The 21,500-nt window shown below is 46.8% G+C and overlaps 1 protein-coding gene across 2 annotated transcripts in view; it reads right to left on the bottom strand.

Moving 5' to 3' along the window:
• hspa12a (heat shock protein 12A) overlaps positions 1 to 21,500 on the bottom strand; it is a 145,180-nt gene that overhangs the window by 52,913 nt on the left and 70,767 nt on the right. For both annotated transcript variants that reach the window (XM_078224354.1, XM_078224355.1), the window contains exon 4: positions 5,353 to 5,539. In XM_078224354.1, coding sequence (XP_078080480.1) covers positions 5,353 to 5,539 — 187 coding nt within the window. The remainder of the gene's footprint in view (positions 1 to 5,352; positions 5,540 to 21,500) is intronic.

The following is a 21,500-nucleotide window of genomic DNA, read 5'->3' as shown; positions in this document are numbered from 1 at the left end:
ATTTATTCGTTACTAGTAAGGCTTACTTTAACACTGTAATGAAGTTACTGTGAAATTCCCCTCGTCACCACACTCCGGCGCCTGTTCGGATCAATGCATCTAACCAGCACGTCTTTCAGACTATGGGAGGAAACTGGAGCACCTGGAGGAAACCCATGCAGATATGGGGAGAATGTGTAAACTCCACACAGACAGTGACCCATGCCGGGAATCGAACCCGGGTCCCTGGTGCTGTGAGGCAACAGTGCTAACCACTGTGTCACCATGCCACCCACCTTGTCTTGGTCATGTAAATATCATTCTTGGTTTGATCAGTTTTCTAATGTGAATAAATTAGTGAATTAACTCATTTGCGACTGTGATGCATTTACCCCTATTTTGCACCAGGCTAATGCAGGAAAGCCGTGATTTCAAAAGGCTGATGTAGCCAGTTTCTGATGATGCAAAGCAAAAAAATCAATTCCTAATACTTGAATGGATAGCTTTCAATTTCAGTTTGCAGTGATTTGGGAAAATAACCTAGATCAGCCAAATCATTGGAGCACCATCTTTGATCTGAAAGGTCATCTCCACCCTAATTATAACTGTGGGAAAAGATGAAAGGTCACCTCCCATTATAGACAGACTGCAGCTTGGAAACTGGGAGGCTTTCTGTGATGGTAAAAGGTCATTCTTAAAATTAGTCAAGAACTCAACTTTTCTGTTGAGTCCAGCTTGCTTCAGAATAACCTTGCGATAAGGCTTGAATAAAGAGTCCAATTAATCATCGTCAACATATACGCTTTGCTTTTTAACTTAAAAGCTATTTCATTGAAGATGGCAGACTGTGTAGATGTATCTGATGCATAACGTACCGTAGACTTAGTACATGTGTAAGAGCCCCATAACACAAGCTGCAGGACATTGGTTAGATTTAAAGAGCTTTTTGTAGCACTGTTGAGATTCCAATTGCCAACCTGCATAGAGTCACAAAGTCAATTCGAAATGGCAATATTTACTTTTGGAAATGGAATATGGGGAATATGGCTGATAGAGATTAGGAAAAATTCCTGATTCTGCCTGCTTTCCTTGTGGACTGCGGATGTTATAGTTTTCATGATGTATATTTTTATAGGGCTGATCTGGCAGCAGCAGAAAAGTAACTGCAGGATTGTACATTCTTGAAGATTTTTAGTGGGGAATTTAGTCAAGTGAGCTCTGACCTGAAGCAAGTGAAAGTCTTATTAACATCGCCACAAGGAAAGGAAACCTATTTTCAGGTTCCTGAAAACGAAGGCTCTTGCATTTTTTAAATTCATTCATGGGACATGGGCATCTCTGGTTGGCCAGCATTCATTGCCTATCCCTAGTTGCACGAGGACAGTTGAGAGTCAACCACATTGCTGTGGCTCTGGAGTCACATGTAGGCCAGACTAGGTAAGGACAGCAGATTTCCTTCCCTAAGGGACATTAGTGAACCAGATGGGTTTTTCCAACAATCGAGAATGGTTTCATGATCATCAGTAGATTCTTAATTCCAGATATTTTTTATTGAATTAAAATTCCACCATCTGCTGTTGTGGGATTCGAACCCGGATCCCCAGAATATTTGATGAGCTTCTGGATTGATATTCTAGTAATAATACCACTAGGCCATCGCATGCCCGAAGAAATCTGGCATGAAGGGGTCTCAGGCAGATCAGCAGGCCACTGAGTATTTAAAAGGTTCACTATTTCTTGGGAGGGGATGGGCTAGCTTGGGTACCTGGGAAGACAATTCGAAAGACTGGCCCGGTATCTTATATGATCAACCTCCAGGACTGTGAAGTGCAGAAACATCTCAATCACACTAGAAGGCATTGTTGATTGTCATAAAAACAGATCTGGTTCACTAATATCTCTTAGGGAAGGAAATCTTCCATCCTTACCTGGTCTGGCCTACATGTGACTCCAGATCCACAACAATGTGGTTGACTCTCAAATACTCTGAAATGGAGGGCAGTTAGGGGCGGACAAGAAATGCTGGGCCCAGCCAGCCACGGCCATATCCCATGAACGAATAAAAAAGTTTTTCACATCATCTCCTTCCTGCCTCTGATTTAATCATGGGGAATTTTCCAGCCGCTGACAGAAGCATGATCTCTCTCGATTGAGTGCATCCAGCTGCCATGTTTGCCACTACGATGGGCTGGATTAAATTCTGTCCAGTTGGTGCACACAAATGAAGGAACAATGTCATGAACAGAGGGGCCATTTTCAATAATTGATCATTTCAATTGGTACCATATAGACATTTACCCTCCAGAAAGATTGCCTTCATGTCATCAAATTCTACTTGTACCCATTCTTGTTTCTTTAATGGCCGGAATTTTCCATTCTGTAGACTGGGTGCAGTGCTGGGTGGGAAAGTCGGAATGAGTCCTCCTGGGTAGCAGGTCGGATTAATCGGCTCAATTTTCTGTTTTTAAACTCATTAACAATGCATCAATGAAGAGCTCATTGAATCTTGTGGTGGGACGGGCTGGAAGTCACTGACCCCCCCCGTTACTCCATGGGGTCGAAGATCCTGGTGCCACGAAAGAACAAAAGCCTGGGCTCCATGGTTCAGAGAGGCCTCCCTGGGGATTTGCCTCCAGGCTATCCTGGAAAGGTGGGAGGACCTCTTTCCACAGGGTGGGAGCAGGAGGTCCTCCCTCCTGATCACGGCAGCCTGGGAGATGGTCGTCAGGGAAGTCAGCATCCGTGGCACGCGAAGAAAGGATTGTCCTCCAGTGCAGAAAAAGAATGACTGGTCTTCTCCACTCTGCCTGTAAATGAAACCTCCACTCATTCTGAACTGCTTTTTCACCCAGAGTACTCTCAATCAATCCATCTGTCTAAATGGAGGACAAGATCTCCCACAACAGAAGGGAGAGAGAGAAGAGTGGAGTCGAGGACAACATTCCTCCCACAAAGAGCAGGCAGCAGAGCTTGCTGGAGAGGAGAGGGATCATTTCCACGCAGAAAAATATATGTATGTGGGGTTACAGGGATAGGATAGGGGGAGGACTTGGGTAATATACTCTATCAGACTGTTGGGGCAGACATCTAGGGTGGCATGGTGGCACAATGGTTAGCACTGCTGCCTCACAGTGCCAGGGACCCAGGTTCGATTCCGGCCTTGATCACTGTCTGTGCGGAGTCTGCACGTTCTCCCCTGCATGGGTTTCCTCCGGTACTCTGGTTTGCTCCCACAGTCCATAAGATGTGGGTTAGGTTGATTGGCCATGTTAAATTGACCCTAGTGCCAGGGGGTTTAGCAGGGTAAATGTGTGGGCTCCCAGGAATAGGGCCTGGGTGGGATTGTGGTCGGTACAGACTCGATGGGCTGAATGGCCTCCTTCTGCACTGTAGAGATTCTATGATCAGCTTTACCAACAAGCCAGTGAAGGTCCATCCAGAATACATTGGCCAAATGTGCACAATGACTGAGTGACCTATAATTTTGGAGCCTGCCTAGTCAATCAATAATCATTTATTCTCTCTATTCCAGCTATCAGCAAGAAGAGATGGAGGAAGAGCTCCAGCAGGTGCTTCAACCCCAACCTCTGAGCATCAGATGAGGATGTGGAGATGTCGGCGTTGGACTGGGGTAAACACAGTAAGAAATCTAACAACACCAGGTTAAAGTCCAAATTGCTACCAAATAAACCTGTTGGACATCAGATGAGGAGGCAGAGCAACCATCAGCTGAAGATCTGTCACTATGTTCACTTGCACCCTCCACCAGCGCAGATACCTGCAACTTGGTGGCTCATGGTTCTGAGGTAGTCTCGGGTTCACTATCAGGTGATCACCTTACCAGCATTTGTCCACAGCAGGTGGAGGCAGTAACAGCCAAATTCACTGTCACTCAGGGCTGCTGGAGACCAGGCCACTGCTGAGTTTGAGTCTGATGACAAGCCTCTGGAATCAGCCCCAGAGGAAATGTTGGAGACAGGCAGAGGAACATCAGACAGAATTGTCGGAGGCCATCACCAGACGAGACGGAATAACGTAGGAGTCGATCCACATTCTGTCTGATGTTGTTGCGAACACATCACTGTCTCCCGTCGAAGGGTGACAGCAGCCTTATAGACCCCGTTCCAACAGTTTCTGCTGGATTTGCACTCAGACGTACACACCATCACACCAGCCATGGGTGCGTTCCAATAGTGATTAGACGAGAGGGGTATGGGACACCTCAACCTCCCTTAAGGTGTGCCTGCTCTTTAAGAAGTCAAGACTGGGCAATGCAGGTACCCAAAGGGAGGAGTAGTGCCAGCAAAACACCCTGGGATCATCCACCCAGGGCACTTCAAGGGTGTCCTGCCACTTCAAATCCTCTCTGCTTGTGACTCCATCAAATCCAGCAGCTCAGGCTGAGGATTCTTAGCAGGCCGGGGCACTCCAAGCCTTGGGCCACCAGAGGTCACCTGTCAAAGGCATCTCAAACAACAGGGTGTAGTAGTCAACAGACTGCCTCTACTGCAGATGTCAGGACAGTAGCCAAAAGCAATGATAGGATTAGAAACATGAAGAGCTTTTGAATACACATTTGTGGTACGGATGTTCATTCACTATAATATAATCTGCATTATTGTGAATACAATTTGCATTTATCCCTCTCCAAGTCTCAGGTATTGAATGACTAATTGACATGATCAAGGTCCCATGTTCATTCAAGAATTGAAAATGACCCTTCCCCACCCCATCCACTCACAGCTGCCAATTACGACCCATCTGTTTCCTCAGTTCCATTAAGTCTCACTCATTCTCATCACAGTGAACCGCGTGGGTTCCACATGAATAAAAGCACTTCATACGTAAAAATGTTGGCTGAACAATACATGTGACCCTTGTAATTAGGCAGACATTATTTGGCTTCATGAGAATTGGCAGCAAGGTTAGTGATTATCCTGAGCACTGTCCCACTGGAGTCTGTAGTTCGAGGATGTAACAAGAATTTGTCATGATCAATGTAGCTGGAGGCGGGATCACCTCTGGCCCGTTGAATCGGGTGTCAGGGCTAAAACGCATCAAACCCGTTGCGAGTCTATTGGCCCAGCCCGCCAGTCCCGATATGCTGAAAATATGATTAGCATGTTATCACTAGATTTGAACCCAAATGCTCCAGCCTCCTGGTATGCTGCCATTATTATTGTCTGTACTCTATGAAACCTTTGAAGTGGCCTAGTCACTTTAATATCCATGCCTGGACACCTGGAAGCCTTCATAATCACAGCAACACTCCATCCTGCAGAAGGGATTGCCCTCTCTTACTCTGACAATTTCTATTGTTCAAATTATTACCTTAAGTATGCTAAACTAATAAAATGAAGATAAGGAACTTACACCGGTTGTGTGGAGATTCATTTTGAACTTCTCAAAGTAGAGCCATTGTTTCGAATCATTTGGATCCAGATCATGATAAAAGTCTCTGGCTGCATAACCAAAGCTGTGGTACTTTCCGTCCGGTGTTAACAGGATAGTAGTAGGAGTCTTCTGATTGGATACGCCAGGGTCACCACCTTCCCATCGCCTAATAAAGAAAACAGTTCAATGAGACTCTAGCTGCTTTCTTTGAGCCAAACAGCCTTAGTTAGACTTACATACAGAACATGTACTTATAGAGCACCTCCTGTTTAACTATCTGCCAACAGAAGAGTCTTTGTCAGCAATAGGTAAATGGTTACATAGAAATACTGAAAATAGAAGCAGGAGGAGGCCATTTGGCCCTTCAAGCCTGCTCCGCCATTCATTATGAGCATGGCTGATCATCAAATTCAATATCCTGATCCCACCTTCCCCCAAATGCTTTGATTCATTTAGCCCCAAGAGTTGTATCTAATTTCTTCTTGAAATCACTCAATGTTTTGGCCTCAACTACTTTCTGTGGTAGTGAATTCCACAGATTCAGCACTCTCTGGATGAAGAAATGTCTCCTCACCTCAGTCTTAAAACGTTTACCCCTTGTCCTCAAACTATGACCCCTTAGTTCTAGACTCCCCCACCATCAGGAACATTCTTAATCTACCCTGTCTAATCCTGTTTGAATGTTATAAGTTTCTATGAGATTCCCTCTCATTCTTCTAAACTCCAATGAATATAATCCTAACCGACTTAGTCTCTCGTCAGATCACAGATGGTTACCTGCAGATGTCAATCAGATTTTAACATTCCTGCACAACATGGCCTCCAAATAAAGTTAAGAAAGGTGTGCAGCCAGAATGGCAAGACATACATCAGGTTATGTACTAATGGCAGATTCACAACAAACATCGCAAATGTGCCAGTTTGCTGAATCCATCCTCTCTCCTATAAAGGAAATGGATGCTTCTTAATATGAACCAATTTGTAATGTGGAAATGAAATACAGGATACAGATGATAAAGGATACAGGATAATGATGACAAATTGACATGGCATTTTGGGACCATGGGCAAATTTTGGAACATGAAACAAAGAGGTGTTTATGCAAAGAACACGAAGAACAAAGAACAAAGGAAATTACAGCACAGGAACAAGCCCTTCGGCCCTCCAAGCCTGCACCGACCAAGTTGCCCGACTGAACTAAAACCCCTACCCTTCTGGGGACCATATCCCTCTATTCCCATCTTGTTTGTCTAGATGCCCCTTAAAAGTAGCTATCGTATCTGCTTCCACTACCTCCCCCGGCAGCGAGTTCCAGGCACCCACCACCCTCTGTGTAAAAAACTTGCCTCGTACATCTCCTTGAAACCTCACCCCTTAAACTTATGCCCCCTAGTAATTGACTCTTCCACTCTGGGAAAAAGCTTCTGACTATCCCACTCTGTCCATGCCCCTCATAATCTTGTAGACTTCTATCAGGTCGCCCTCAACCTCAGTCATTCCAGCGAGAACAAACCAAGTTTCTCCAACTTCTCCTCATAGTTAATGCCCTCCATACCAGGCAATATCCTGGTAAATCTTTTCTGTACCCTCTCCAAAGCCTCCACATCCTTCTGATAGTGTAGCAAGCTGAATTGGACACTATATTCCAAGTGCGACCTAACTAAGGTTCTATAAAGCTACAACATGACTTGCCAATTTTTAAACTCAATACCCAAGTTGATGAAGACAAGCATGCCATATGCCTTCTTAACTACCTTCCCCACCTGCATTATCACTTTCAGTGACCTGTGTACCTGAATACCCAGATCCCTTTGCCTATCAGTACTCTTAAGGGTTCTGCCATTTACTGTATGTTTGCTATCTTTATTAGGGCTTCCAAAATTACCTCACATTTGTCCGGATTAAATTCCATCTGCCATCTCTCCGTCCAAGTCTCCAACCAATCTATATCCTGTTGTATCTTCTGACGGTCCTCATCACTATCCACAAATCCACCAACCTTTGTGTCATCCGTAAACTTACTAATCAATCCAGTTACATTTTCCTCCAAATCATTTATGTATATTACAAACAGCGAAGATCCCAGCACTGATCCCTGAGGAACGCCACTTGTCACAGCCCTCCATTCAGAAACGCACCCTTCCACTGCTACCCTGTCCTCTATGACCGAGCCAGTTCTGTATCCATCTTGCCAGCTCACCTCTGATCCCATGTGACTTCACCTTCTGCACCAGTCTGCCATGAGGGACCTTGTCAAAGGCCTTACTGAAGGCCATGTAGACAACATCCACTGCCCTATCCTCATCAATCATCTTCGTCACTTCCTCAAAAAACTCGATCAGGTTCGTGAGGCATGACCTCCCCTTCACAAAACCATGTTGCCTCTTGCTAATATGTCCACTTATTTCCAAGTGGGAGTAAATCCTGTCTCGAAGAATCCTCTCTAATAATTTCCCTACCACTGACGTAAGGCTCACTGGCCTGTAATTACCTGGATTATCCGTGCTACCCTTCTTAAACAAAGGAACAACATTGGCTATTCTCCAATCCTCTGGGACCTCCCCTGTAGTCAGTGAGGATACAAAGATTTCTCTCAAGGCCCTAGCAATTTCCTCCCTTAGTATTCTGGGGCATATCTCATCAGGCCCTGGGGACTTGTCTACCTTAATGTTTCTCAAGAACCCCAATACCTCCTCCTTTTTGATCCTCAACATGACTCAAACTATCTACACACCCTTCCCCAGACTCATCATCCACCAAGTCCTTCTCTTTGGTGAAAACTGACGCAAAATAGTCATTTAATACCTCGCCCATTTCTTCTGGCTCCATGCATGGATTCCCTCCCCTGTCCTCGAGTGGGTCAACACTCTCCCTGGCTACCCTCTTGCTCCTTATATATGTATAAAAAGCTTTGGGATTTTCTTTAATCCTGCTGGCCAATGATTTTTGGGGCCCCTTTTAGCCCTCCTTACTCCTTGCTTAAGTTTCTTTCTACTTTCCTTGTATTCCACACTTGCTTTGTGTGTTCCCAGCCTCCTAGCCTTGACAAATGCTTCCTTTTTCTTTTTGACTCGGCTCACAATATCTCTCGTTATCCAAGGTTCTCGAAATTTGCCATACTTATCCTTCATCCTTACAGGAATGTGCCGGTCCTGAATTCCTATCAACTTACACTTGAAAGCCTCCCACATGCCAGATGTTGATTTGCCCTCAAACATCTGCCCCCAATCTACTTTCTTCAGTTCCTAGCTAATATTGTTGTAATTAGAATTCCCCCAAATTTACCTAAATGAGCAAAAGGCATCTCAGCAGTCGGTTAACATAATTAATTTTAAAGCAGATAATGAGGTAAATTATTTGTACATTTTGGTCGACAGCTCCAAAAATATTCTCTGTAAATAAATTCTTCTATTGGATTATTAAGTTTGAGTTTCCATTTGCAGAACAATAGAAGTCAATCTGGGTTAAATTAAAAGTTTTGATCCATTTATGTTCATGTTTTTGCTTAAGCAGTCAGATGCAGGAATATTTTCCGATACACCTTGAATGAATAAACTGAACAATGTGGTTTTTATTCTCATGTTGAGGCAGTATTCTCTGGGTCAAAAAAGAAATGAAAAGGGCAACTTTGGAAATTGGACATTCTACTTAATAGAAATGAAAGACTTAAAAAAACAGAAAGGAAGAAAACCTGTATTTGCGTAGCACCTTCCATGTCCCCAAGATGTCCCGAAGACTTTGTAGCCGAATAGGCACTTTTGAAGTTTGGCTACTGTCACAACTTAGGGAAGTTTGCACAATGTGAGAATCAATGAGCAGAAATGTAAGCTTTGTGGAAAGCCATGAGAAAAATGGACTGATAGCGATGATGGTTGTGGAATAAATATAAAATACACATTAACTCCTGTGCTTTATATTTTTTAAAACGCTGCCTTCAGGTTGCTGTGGTGACAAATGTTGCACTAAAATTCAAGTAGAGAAGTGTTACCACAAAAGAACACAATCCCAAAGTGAAAGAAAATGAATATTTCTTGTTGTGACTCATTCCCTCAGGATCCATTCCCACCCTTTCCTGTTTGAACTCTCAATGACCTATAGCAGATTTTCCTCCTCCTTATTGCTGTAGCCCTTTGCTGACCTGTTTGTTTAACACGGGATATGTTTTTAAGTTTCTGGTTCAACGACATCGCTTCAAGCCTCACATGCAGCAGTGAATGAAACATGAAAGAGATGGCTGCAGAGTACCCAGATGTTTCTAACAGCTGCATCATACTGTCTCATACAAAAAAGGTTTACCAGGGTGTTGCCTGGTCTGGAGGGTTTTAGGTACGAGGAGAGGTTGGATGAACTTGGATTGATTTCACTGGAAAGACAGTGGATGAGGGGGCGACCTGATAGAAGTCCACAAAATTATGAGAGGCATAGACAGAGTGGGTAGTCAGAGGCTTTTTCCCAGGGCACAGGTTTAAGGTGGTAAGTTTAGGGGAGAGGTGCAGGGAAAGTTTTTCACAGAGGGTGATGGGTGCCTGGAACACACTGTCAGTGGAGCTGGTGGAAGCAGGCACGTTAGCAACGTTCAAGATGTATCTTGATAGACACATGAACAGGAGGCAAACAGAGGAATAGAAATGGTGTATTGGCGCAGGTTTGGTGGGCCAAAGGGCCTGTTCCTGTGCTGTACTGTTCTTTGTCTCATTATGGTTATAAGTTACTTAAATGTAATCAGGATTATTCTGACATCCCATTGACTAAAATGCCAGATTGATTGTTTGCACCACATTCTTCATTGACTTTCCTCCCTGCGTAAAAGGAACACAGATCACAAATAATGATTTAGCTTTGTCAATGTGACTCATTCACACAACTATTTACAATATCACATTGGATATACATGTCCGAAATAAATGTCGATAGGAGCAAACATTAGATATGAAAATATTCAACTTCTGGCCAATTGTGTCTAAACAAATACCCCAGTTTTTGTAAACTACATTCAACATCTGGCCCCTTACATCTGAACTTACATAAATATTTAAACAACTGGCTTCTAACATTACAATATCATATAATGGCTCGGAAATGATTAACGCTTGTTTAATATTTAAAGTTGCATTTCCAAGGAGTTCATAAACTTAAATGTTCAGAAGTAGATTTGAACTTCAGACAGGAAACATGTAGTGTATTTGACTGCCTTAAAATTAAAAGGCGGGGGGGGAGGGGGTGTTGGCAGAATGAGCAAACAGACTGTCCAGGTGGTGTTTTGGGAGGCCTAGTCTACTCTAACAATCTAGCATCATTCAACTGGAGCTTGCAAGCTGTCTGATTCAAAGGTAGGTCACTGCATTTGGGCCACAGACATTTGCATTCATATAGCCTCTTTAATATAGTGAAACGTCTTAAGGCACTTCCCAAGTGGGTTACTAAACAAAATCTGACACCAAGTCACACAAGAGATATTAAAACAGGTGACCGAATTCTTGATCAAAGTGGAGGGTTTAAAAGGTCATACAATCCCAACAGTGCAGAAAGAGGCCATTCAGCCCATCTGGCCTGCAGTGACAACAATTCCACCCAGGCCATATCCTCGTAACCGCACGTATTTACCCTGCTAATCCCCCGACACTAAGGGTGGGAATTTACGGCCTCGCTCGTCCCAAAACCATAAAATTCCACCCAAGGTCAACGAACCCCATTGTCCACCTCTCGCCTGCTCCGATTTCCATGGCAGGCAGGGCAATAAAATTCTGGCAATTTAGCATGGCCAATCAACCTAACACACACATCTTTGGAGAATTAAAAAATAGGGAGAGGTAGGAGGCGGCGACATAGGGTTCCATTTAGTGCTCTGCAGTGGGTGTGAAGGCAGGGGAGGTCTTGTTAAGTCCAGCAGGCAGCCTCCTCACCTTTTTACCTGCCTCTGTTCCAGTGCAGTGATACCAGTTGGCAGCCTGCTTACCAGTGGGCTAATTGAGGCCCTTAAGTGGGCAATTAAGTCTCGAGATGTGGTTGCTCACATCTGCCAGTACGAGATGCAGCCACAGAGACACTGGAAGAGTAATACGGAGCTCCTGTCCAGGTGCTGTTTAAGAGAACAAATTCTGATTTTATCACATAACATTCCGGGGACTTTCCAGAATTTTTACAAGTGGTTTGGGAATAAGATTCAGCAATTCACTGTATTTTTCCATGATAACTGCAGATCATCCTTGCAAAAAGGTCATAATAACCCCAACAAAGTGAGCAAGGACAAAAAAATCTGCAGCAAATACCTTCCATCAAAATACAAGTCTTTTCAAAATTCCTAACAAGTACATTATGTACTTCTTATAGGCACCACTGAACATCTGAGTGCAGTGGAACACAAAGAACTACCTACTTTGTGATGGCAAATGAAGGTCAAACTCATCTTAGAACTGGTATCAAGCCAACATCTTGTTACATGAAAAGCCAACACTCAGAATCGGCTTCATTACAGCATTGAAGAAGATAATTTTTGATGTTCCTTTCCACTGCCTCCGAGTTGACCAAGGTGGGGTCTTGAGCTGAAATATCAGTTTTTCCTCATGTTTGGTGCAAGATGCCTCCTGGGTAAAGAAGTTGAAATTTGTGCCAGAAACAAGTGACCATAGAATCGTTAAGGGGATCATTGCCATTTAATTTGCCCACTGGTGCTCATTAACAAGGCTGCAGTGTTTTGGTAGCTAGCGCTTTACCTCGACACTCTCCTAAAGCCAATCTGTTGATTCACTGTAAGCAGGTTGGCGGTGAGGTTATCAAGCGCTTCTCAAATATAAAAGCACTTTGTTGCTCACTTGTTGCTGGAGGTTTCAATGGATCTTATGAAACACATTGGGAGAATTTCTGGGACATTTCATCAAGACTTCACCAACACTGCCAATCTTTACTGAGAAATTCTCAAAGGATTCCACCTAAAAATCGAGGTTACTGCACCACTCTACCGGATAGGAGAAAGGGAGTGTGTGGTCACCAGGAGAGATGGATAGGTCAGCACACTGGATTCCTTCCCCTTGCAGGTATAGGACATCCCTCTTCTTCCACCAGGAGCTCCAGTTCCACATCGGAAAACCTGTGAGACCTCCCAATCAGTCCCCAAACTATTCTGAAGCAAGCCGCCATGTGACAGTCAGCCCACCCCACACCTTCAGTGGAAGTTGGTGCATGGAACCCATACCTGATACTTTACAAAAATTTCATTGAATCAATGCCTCTGTGTTAAATCCACAGGGGTTTGTTTTAGCTCTTCCAGGTAAGTTTAAATTGTGGTAATCAGCAACTGGAAGCAAAATTGTGCACGGCAGAATCCCTACAATGTAGAAGGAGGCCATTCAGCCCATCGAGTCTGCACTGATTCAGCACCTTACCCAGGCCCATCTGCTCCCACCCTAACCCCACACATTTACCATGGCTAATACACTCAATTTACACATCTTTGGACATTAAAGGGCAATTCAGCATGGCTAATCCATCCAACCTGCGCATCTTTGGAGTGTGGGAGTGTGGGAGTGCAGGTGCAACAGGTGATCAAGAAGGCAAATTGGATGTTGGCCTATATTGCAAGGGGCATAGAATATAAAAGCAGAGATGTCTTGCTGCATCTGTACAGGGCATTGGTGAGGCCGCAGCTGGAATACTAGTGTGCAGTATTGGTCCCCTTATTTGCGGAAGGATATATTGGCCTTGGAGGGAGTGCAGAGAAGGTTCACCAGGTTGATACCAGAGATGAGGGGTGTTGATTATGAGGAGAGACTGAGCAGATTGGGTTTGTATTCGTTGGAATTTAGAAGGCTGAGGGGGGATCTTACAGAGACCCATAAGATAATGAAGGGGCTGGATAGGGTAGAGATGGAGAGATTCTTTCCACTTAGAAAGGAAACTAGAACTAGAGGGCACAGCCTCAAAATAAAGGGGGGTCAGTTTAGGACAGAGTTGAGGAGGAACTTCTTCTCTCAGAGGGTGGTGAATCTCTGGAATTCTCTGCCAACTGAAGTTTTGGAAGCTACCTCGTTGAATATGTTTAAATCACAGATAGATGGATTCCTGATCGGTAAGGGAATTAGGGGTTATAGGGATCAGGTGGGTAAGTGGAACTGATCCACGTCAGATCAGCCATGATCTTATTGAATGGCGGGGCAGGCTCGAGGGGCTAGATGGCCTACTCCTGCTCCTATTTCTTATGTTCTTATGTTCTTAAACTGGAGCACCCGGAGGAAACCCACGCAGGCACAAGGAGAATGTGCAAGCTCCACACAGGAGGTTACTCAAGATTGGAATCAAACCCGGGTCCCTGGCGCTGTGAGTGAGGCAGCAGTGCTAACCACTGCTACCATGTCACCCTAAAGTAAATCCAAACTTTCAAACAAAAGTGTTTTATTTTCACAGCACTCATTTAGCATCTGTTAACCTTTTCACCAGAATTACCTCTGTAATGTTTTATATCATCATTTTACTCACCAGCCAAAAAAAATCAGCTCAAATTAGGTCATATGTAGGACCAGATCTTCCACTCAGCATTGGGAACTGTGAGTCATGCTATTTCCTGACTTCTTGATCCAGGCTCGCCATGTCCTTTCACTCCCACTGTATTTTCATCTCTGTGAGATGTGGGCAAGCAAAGTTCCAGTCTGTGCCTCTCTTGGCAATCCCAAGATTGTGATGGAATCATGCAGATGTTAAGGAAGGCTGGTGAGAAAGCCCGCCTTGGTTCTCTAGCACATGAACCCAGTCCTCTACAAGGTTGTAAGGCCACCCTGCCCTCTGCTCTCACACCACGATCCATCCTCTCTGCCCCCTCATATCCACAATGCCCTTTCCATATTCCCACATACTGAACACTTGTCTTTTAAAACAATGAATAGGCCTTGAAAAATCACATAAGAAAAAGAAAAACTCACTGCGGATCATAAAAGGTGTGAATCAAATAAAATCTAGCACTCTTCTTCAAGCTGTCTCAACATTGCCCATGGCACCGAATCTATTGGTCAGTCTTCGAGCTCAGCCAAGTATTCATAATGAGGACATCTGCTAACTGTATCCACAGAAGCATTTGGAACAGAGGGCCAGAAATCTATTTTCCCAGATGGCCTCATCATGACTGTTTGGCTGATTTCCAAGGATGGCTAATAGACTCAACTCAGCAAGGCATCTGTTTACATAACTTAAAGGGAAGTGCTTGATTTATTTGATTGATGCTTTTATGAAGTTGTATTAAGATTTTGTTTCTTTGATGTAGATTTTCAATGCCTCTGCATTTGGACACGGTTATGAAGCGTTAAGAGGATTACATCTTTATTCATTGATACAATGAATGGCTGTAATTGATTGACATTTTTAATGAGACTGTAAGTTGAGCAACGTTTTTCAAATGGGATTTTGAAGTCTCTTTACTTACTGCATCATTTTCAGGAGCATTTCAAAGACTTGCCAATGGTCCATTGGTTCTATACATAGTGGATACTGGGTCAGTTGATATTGAGGATACATGGGGGCATGTCACTTTTAAGGTGTTAAGCGTCAAAAGGACACGTGGCCTCAAATTTATGGTGCACTCATTTCCTTTGCTTGCTTGTCATTCAGTTAATTTCCATGTGCCAACTGTATTCCTCATTTGAATGAAATCAAAAGAATAGAACAGTATTGGATTTTTGAAATGTGGGACACATTCTGGTGACGCACAGTGCGGCTGAAAGTGTGGTGGCTGAAGCATCTGCTCATTGCTTTGGCCCCACCATGAAAATGTGCCAAATCTCAGGGGATGGCATTATTACTTTAATAGGGACCACTATGTGCACCAGTGGTGGCACAACCCACCAGAGGAGCAGATGGAAGCCTTAAGTAGCAGAGAGTGGCATCCACTGACCAGCTGATTTGAAGACTTTTGGTAGCTTTTAACAGTTAGCTTCTGCTCTCAAACAGGCAGTCACAAAATCTAATGGCAATCTCTCTCTCTCCGGGAGCAATTGCCGTTTGATTTGTTCAGGGAGGTGGGGTCCCACTTCCAGCTCGCAACGGCACCTATACTTGCTCTATAAAAGTCTAGATATTGTTGTGCATATCTGGCATAATTCCTGGGAGAAGCCAAGACCAAGCATCAGAAAGGTCCTCAAACTGAAATCAGGATGGGTAGAAGATGCACCAATCTCAACATCATTACAATCCAGCTTTCCTTATTTAAAGGAAATCAGGCCTATTTACAGCCTGATTGACTTCTGCCTCAGGTAGTAGTAGCGGTTTCTAGGCTAAAGACATGTGAGGCTTCAAAGATGGTGAGGGGGAAGGGGAGGCCATGGAGGGAGGAATTTGAACACAAGGATGTGTTCTTGTACCTACACACTCAACTGAATCAATTGCAATGACTTTCTATACGAGAATGGATTTGATTCGATTTATTGTCAAACCTATTAGTATACAGTGAAAAGTATTGCATCTTGCGCGCTATACAAGCAAAGTATACCATTCACAAAGAAGGAAAGCAGAGAGTGCAGAATGTAGTGTTAGAGTCATAGCTAGGGTGTAGAGAAAGATCAACTTAATGCAAGGTAGGTCCATTCAAAAGTCTGATGGCAGCAGGGAAGAAGCTGTTCTTGAGTCAGTTGGTATGTGACCTCAGACTTTTGTATCTTTTTCCCGAAGGAAGAAGGTGGAAGAGAGAATGTCCAGGGTGCGTGGGCTCCTTAATTATGCTGGCTGCCTTTCCGAGGCAGCGGGAAGTGTAGACAGAGTCAATGGATGGGAGGCTGGTTTGCGTGGGGGTGTTTTATCATGCATTTAGCTGCTCTGTTTCTGACTGGAAGAGCGTGATGATGATGATGCTCGATGTCCAGAATGAAAAGTGCTTCAATGACCAACATTGTCAACCCTCACCCTAACATACATAACAAAATGCAGAAAGAAAATTGGCAGCAGCATGACTGATGGCACTGCTTAGTTGACAGAGGTATTAAAATTCCTAGTAAGATATGATAAACAAGACAAAGAGACCAACAAACGGGGTAGTTGTTCTGGGACCATTGCTCATCAGGTGCAAACCACACCTACCCCTGTCCACAGACATTGCTCCCAGAATGTTCAGCATAAATTGCAAAAGAAGCAATGAATTGATGGAAATGTACGGGGGCGATTCTCCCAAAAATCCTGAATTGGTGAGAAAACTGGTTTAGATCACGACAGTTTCAGTGCAACTTCAGACCCGAATCTCCCCACTCTGTGCACTGCAGAGGTCACAGTCGTGAATATCATTAAAACCCCAGGAGGGGCGGGGCCTATTCGGGCCAGAGTCCGACAGTTCTGGAACTCTGCATATGATGTGGAGATGCCGGCGTTGGATTGGGGTAAACACAGTCAAAAGTCTCACAACACCAGGTTAAAGTCCAACAGGTTTATTTGGTAGCAAAAGCCACTGGCTTTCCGAGCGCTGCCCCTTCATCAGGTGAGTGGGATTTCAGTTCACAAGCAGGGCATATAAAGACACAAACTCAATTTACAAAATAATGGTTGGAATGTGAATCTTCTCCAGAGCCTTCAATATGTCATTGATGAAGACGAACATCTTGCCAAGGCCATCCCCACACCCCCACTTCTTGCCTTCAAACAACCGCACAACCTCAAACAGACCATTCTCTGCAGCAAACTACCCAGCCTTCAGGAGAACAGTGACCACGACACCACACAACCCTGCCACAGCAACCTCTGCAAGACGTGCCGGATCATCGACACAGATGCCATCATCTCACGTGAGAACACCATCCACCAGGTACACGGTACATACTCTTGCAACTCGGCGAACGTTGTCTACCTGATACGCTGCAGGAAAGGATGTCCCGAGGCATGGTACATTGGGGAAACCATGCAGATGCTATGACAATGGATGAATGAACACTGCTCGACAATCACCAGGCAAGACTGTTCTCTTCCTGTTGGGGAACACTTCAGCGGTCATGGGCATTCGGCCTCTGATCTTTGGGTAAGCGTTCTCCAAGGCGGCCTTCACGACACACGACAACGCAGAGTCGCTGAGCAGAAACTGATAGCCAAGTTCCGCACACATGAGGACGGCCTCAACCGGGATCTTGGGTTCATGTCACACTATCTGTAACCCCCACGACTTGCCTGGGCTTGCAAAATCTCACTAACTGTCCTGGCTGGAGACAATACACATCTCTTTAACCTGTGCTTAACCCTCTCTCCACTCATATTGTCTGTACCTTTAAGATTTGATTACCTGTAAAGACTCGCATTCCAACCATTATTTTGTAAATTGAGTTTGTGTCTTTATATGACCTGTTTGTGAACAGAAATCCCACTCACCTGATGAAGGAGCAGCGCTCCAAAAGCTAGTGGCTTTTGCTACCAAATAAACCTGTTGGACTTTAACCTGCTGTTGAGAGACTTCTTACTCTGCATATGCGCAGTGGCCCCGATCTGTCAGTCTCCCCGTTTGCTGGCCAGCTCGATCACTGCCCAGCCCGGGACCCCTGCAGTGCTGCCCCTTCAGCCCTCCCCCCTCAACGGCCCAATTGCGGTCCCCACGACAATTCCTGGGCCAACCCCGAACCACCCCTCTCAGAGCACCCCAATATCCAGCACACCTTCCCCCCCACCCCAGCAGGTGGTGATCTCCCCATCCCCCATCACTGCAGACCCCCCCAAATAAAGGCAGATCCCCTCGACAGGAGGCAGACACCCCCCCTCCCCCAGCCCGCCCCAATTGTTGGCCTGCCTCCAACCCAGACCGATCCCCCTGCAGTGTGGCAGTGGGACACCCCCACCCGTCACCCCTAAGCCCTGTTCACAATAGGCCCCACCCCCTTGGCACTGTCCCATGCCCAGTGGGAAATACCAAGGTGTCCCCTTGACATGGACATTTTGCCCCTTGGGCACTGCCAGGGGGCACAGGCTGGCACTGCCGGGGGTCCATACCCATGGGGCACCACCCCTGCTGCCCGACCCCCTGGAGGGGCACTGACTGCCCCTGCTTCACTCCAGCGGGGTCTCCCACTAGTTCCCCGAATGTGGGGAGCTAGTCTAAACCCCGCTGGAGTGAAGTACTCCTGGCAGGGTGGGAGATGCTATCGGGCCTGGCAAGTTCCGTGTTCGGCCCAATAATGTCATTAAAACTACATTTAAAATATATTTAAAACAGATTAAAATCACTTACCTCTCTTCCCGCCGGCTTCCAGTGCGGTCCCAACTGTGCCTGTTCCCTGGCTCTGGGAGACGTGTATGTGTCAGGAACACATGCGTGAATCCTGCAAAATGGCCGACAGACGATTCACCCGACCCAACCCGCCAGAAAATTTGCGGGTCGCAATAGGAGAATCACCCCCATAATTTCTCACTGACCTTACAGGATATTCTTTTTTTCTTGCAAAAATGGTCAAGGTTAGCATGGCACTACAAATCAAAAAGTCTTTGTTTGATAGCAGTAAAGGGTAATCACGTCTGAAGGAAAAGATCAGCTTTCCAATAAAGGTTATGATCTTTAAAGGTTATGAGGGCGGCATGGTAGCACAGTGGTTAGCACTTCTGCTTCACAGCTCCAGGGACCTGGGTTCGATTTCTGGCTTGGGTCACTGTCTGTGTGGAGTCTGCACATTCTCCTCGTGTCTGCGTGGGTTTCCTCCGGTTTCCTTCCACAGTCCAAAGATGTGCGGGTTAGGTTGATTGGCCATGCTAAAATTGCCCATGCTAAAATTGCCCCTTAGTGTTCTGAGATGCGTAGATTAAAGGGATTAGCGGGTAAAGTATGTAGAGATATGGGGGTAGGGCCTGGGTGGGATTGTGGTCGGTGCAGACTCGATGGGCCAAATGGCCTCTTTCTGCACTGTAGGGTTTCTATGATTCTATGATCAGAAAACCTTGGATGGAGGTGACAAAGTATAAATGGCCCAAATATGCAATTGGGTGAGAAGTAACCCACACAAGGTTGTCAAGGTAATTGTGAAAATGTGTCAAAATCATAAAAGATTGTCTTACCAAGCTTCTTTAATGTTTCTCGCTGTCAACTTGGTACACAAGGATTGCAAGGCAAGGAGCTTTGTCAACCACTGCTCTTTGTGGATTTACAGGCCAACTTATTTTCTCCCATTTCAGTGGGCTGTGTTACCATGTGATAGAGTTGCCTGGGTTGGCCATTATATGGGTCAAGTGGCAAGTGCTATCCCAACACAAGGCTCCTCATGGCTGAGATGTGAGGTGGCTATAATCCTGGACATTTTGGTGTAACTCTTCTTTGCAATCCTTTCTTTATATACCTCCATGTCAGATGTGTTTTTGGGAGAAAGCTCACATCCAGGGATGGCACTTGCTGGTATTAAAGGAGAAGGGTGGGTACCAAAGCTACAACCTTTGAATCATGAGGAGAAATTCACCCAGATAATGGACGTGGCAACAATATAGTAAACGGAGAATTATAAATTTGGGGCCCGATTTTACCATTTAGAGACTAAATGCTGGGTGCGGGCGTCAAATAGATCCGAGCCAGGAGGCCGCGCTCCAGAGCGCCCATACGCTTTTTTCCGGCGCTGGTCCAGTGGGCGGGGCTGAGTGCCACCCGAACGATAGGAGCTGAAAAAATCTGACAAAACACGACCGGGCGCGAAAGAAAAAGCAGAGAGCGGAGAGAGCCTCTCTGCCCTCTGGTTGGGGGGGGGGGGGGGGGGTGGAGGAGGGGGGGGGGCGGTGGGTGGTGGGTGGTGGGAGGAGGGGAGGGGGTGTGACTTATCATCCCCTGGTTGTGGGGGGGGGGGGGGGGGGGGAAGAGGGGGTGTGACATCTCAGCCTCTGGTCAGGGGGGCTCCGCTGCCTGTCTGCAGCCGATCCCTCCTGGCACCATCACTGGTACACTACCAGCCACAGATTACTCTTCCCTGCAGGTGCGAGAGAGTGGGAGAGATGGCTGTGGCTGGAGGATGAGACGTCACATCCCCTCTCCACCCCCCCCACCCGAGGGGATGATAAGTCACACCCCCCCCCCCCCCCCCCAGGGAATGAGAGGTCACACTCCCTCTCCTCCCCCCCCCCCCCCCCAGGGAACGATAAGTCACACCCCCTCCCCTCCCACCCCCCCTGCCAAGAGGGCAATGTGGGCCCGCCCCGTCTCCTCATCCCACACCCCCCCCCACCCACCAGAGTTCCAACTGGGCCCGCCCCCCCCTCCTCCGGCAGACGCCAGCGGACCGGTGTGAAGCCCGGTGACTTCAGCCGTGGCTCGAAGTCAGTGTCCAGGAACGTGCTGCAGGCTGTCGAAGGACTGAAGGTGATTGGGAAGGATGGTGGAGGGAGACCACCATCGAGGTAGGTTAGGGGTGTGCTCTGCCGGGGGGAGGCCTGCCTCCCAGAGGGGTCCGATCCCGGGGTGGAGGGGGGCCTGCCTCCCAGAGGGGTCCGATCCCGGGGGGGGGTGGGGGGGGGCCTGCCTCCCAGCGGGGTCCGATCCCGGGGTGGGGGAGGGGGGGGCCTGACTCCCAGAGGGGTTCGATCCCGGGGGTGGTGGGGGGGGGCCTGACTCCCAGAGGGGTCCGATCCCGGGGGCAGTGGGGGGGGGCGGGGCCTGTCTCCCAGAGGGGTCCGATCCCGGGGTGGGGGGGGGGGGGGGCCTGACTCCCAGAGGGGTCCGATCCCGGGGTGGGGGTGGGCCGACTCCCAGAGGGGTCCGATCCCAGGGGCGGTGGGGGGGGGCGGGGCCTGTCTCCCAGAGGGGTCCGATCCCGGGGGGGGGGGGTGGCTTGCCTCCCAGAGGGGTCCGATCCGGGGGTGGGGTGGGGGCGGGGCCTGTCTCCCAGAGGGGTCCGATCCCGGGGGGGGGGTCTGCCGGGGTGGTTAGAGGGGGTGTCCGCGAAGGGTGGGCCTCGGCGATTCCCCTGCCGAATAAAAGTACAAGTTGGACTTTTATTTATCAGGTTGGTAAAGGCGCGGACGCGAATTGGGCCGAACGCTGGTAAAGGGGGAATTGATGGTAAAGTTGGGCGGGAGCTTCATTAAGTCGATTTAAATGCATGCAAATGCATTTAAGTCGTTGCGCCGGCCGATTTGGGCGCGCACCGGAACGGCGCCCAAATCGGCCGTTGGTAAAGGCGCGATCCGCTGGGAATCGGGTGCGGATCGCGGCA

The sequence above is a fragment of the Mustelus asterias genome, chromosome 11, assembly GCF_964213995.1.
Source record: "Mustelus asterias chromosome 11, sMusAst1.hap1.1, whole genome shotgun sequence".
Taxonomy (NCBI): domain Eukaryota; kingdom Metazoa; phylum Chordata; class Chondrichthyes; order Carcharhiniformes; family Triakidae; genus Mustelus; species Mustelus asterias.
This window is presented reverse-complemented; position numbering and strand designations above follow the sequence as displayed.